A 1,829-nucleotide genomic window follows, 5' to 3' on the forward strand; every position below is an offset into this window, starting at 1 on the left:
TTTGGGCTAATCTAGTTTGTTTGTTATTGTTGCACATACATTGAGTTGTACAGTTTCAAAGTATGCTTGGCGTAGCGAAGCTTGAGTTGGAACGGTTTTTATCTTTTTCGTATATTTTTTTCCATAAATGAGCATCATCCTCAAAAAAGTTTGTCCTTTCTGTAAAGTTTCCTTTCAGCGCTACGGTGCCGTTAGAAGACATATATGTAATGCACATAACAAGATAGTGAAATCAAAAAGAAAAGGTAAACCTGCTGAAGCAAAAGAACTAAATGGTGATAATCGCAGTAAAAATGGTGCTTTTTATGGATGCCCGTCTTGCAATAATTATTTTAAGAGAAAGTATATGCTGAAGGAGCATGTAGAGGCTTTACATATAATAAGGTATACAAGAAAACATTATAAAAATGAAAGAGTAAGTTATAAACAGTGGGTATGGCTATTATTCTGGCAGGATATCTAAGGAAATGAGTCCTGAATTAGATGAAAATTGGATATTAAACGGAATAAATGTATCTGAAAAATTTTTCAAGTATCGAAAAAACTGTAGAGTTGTGCACGAGAGTGATCCTACTGATTCCATAAATAATATAGATAACATGCTGTAAGCCGTTTTTTGCTTCTTGTCGTGTTTACTAAGCTGTTTATAATTAGGGCACTTTCGAGTATTATATTGCTGAGAAAGGACGTTCAGGTGACAACGTTCTTAAATGAGATGTTTGCTTCTGCATTACTGGAGCAGATGCGTAAGGACATTTTGGACAGGTGTTTTACCAAGAAGGTATTCAAAAAGCGTATATTTATGAAAATTGAAAAGATTATGCATGTAAGAGGAAGAATTTTGTATTTCAGTTAATTTTATAAACGGTATTATTAGGAATTTATTGACAAAAAAATGGATGATTACGTTTTTGGGAGTACTTTATCTCGGTTGGCAAAAAATGCAAAGGACAAGTATCGTCCTATAATACGAGCAGTACAAGAAATGTAAGATTGTTTGTAATTAGAGAGCCAATGATGGCTAATGGTTAATATAGTGCACTGTCATTACCAGAGAGTGAAATATTTCCAGTATCAGAGGGACACCTGGCGGCATCTTATGTTCATCCAATGATGTCATCATTATTTAGATCGCATAGCCCAGAGACTGTTCCTCACGTGTAAGTAAGCAAATAGTGCGAAACAGTAACAAAGATACTAATGTGAAGAACCTGGTAATTAGATGCGATAAGTTGTTTGATATGGGCCAAATAACAAACGGTAGTCGTCCAGATTACATCTCAGATGTTTACTATGGAGGTGAACGCCAATACACAAATGTTGTGGGCGAGACAAAGATTGAAGGAGCTACAAAAATAGGAATAGTGAGAGATCTCTATCGAATGGCCCTGTTTAGTAAGGAAGCCTTGGATCAAGGAAACTTGAAGGGAGTGATGGGATTCCAAGCAATTGGTAATAGACATTTTGTTAAAACAGGGAGAAGCCATTAATACGTTTTTGTAGGAAATCGAATAACGTTTTATGGCCTGAATGTTTTTTTCCCCAAGGTTTATACGTTCGTAGAGCTTTGCACGATCATTGTGCCAAAGAAAAAAAAAGATTTGGGTGACTTTGTACAAGAAATAGATAAGTTGTATATGCTACTTAACTTTTATCGTCGTATATGTGTACATTCCAAAAAAGACATATCCAGTTACCGTAGCGCTACGCTGTCTTTAGATTACATAGATGTTAAACTTAGTAATAAAAAAGTTTTTCATTAGTACCGCAGAAAAGTTAAATGCTCTCGCAAGGAAAGTTAAATACCCCCGCAGGAAAGTTAAATGCTC

The 1,829-nt window shown here is 35.2% G+C and overlaps 1 protein-coding gene across 1 annotated transcript; it reads left to right on the forward strand.

The window, feature by feature from the left end:
- Window positions 1-407: 407 nt before the first annotated feature.
- RHIMIDRAFT_250019 (uncharacterized protein) lies at window positions 408-1,490 on the forward strand (the record flags this gene model as incomplete). Its single annotated transcript, XM_023610685.1, has 6 exons — window positions 408-415; window positions 455-604; window positions 655-826; window positions 878-987; window positions 1,038-1,160; window positions 1,223-1,490. 6 exons carry the CDS (start codon window positions 408-410, stop codon window positions 1,488-1,490), a joined length of 831 nt encoding a protein of 276 aa, XP_023460929.1.
- Window positions 1,491-1,829: the final 339 nt, after the last annotated feature.

This window comes from Rhizopus microsporus, assembly GCF_002708625.1.
Source record: "Rhizopus microsporus ATCC 52813 unplaced genomic scaffold scaffold_49, whole genome shotgun sequence".
Classification (NCBI taxonomy): domain Eukaryota; kingdom Fungi; phylum Mucoromycota; class Mucoromycetes; order Mucorales; family Rhizopodaceae; genus Rhizopus; species Rhizopus microsporus.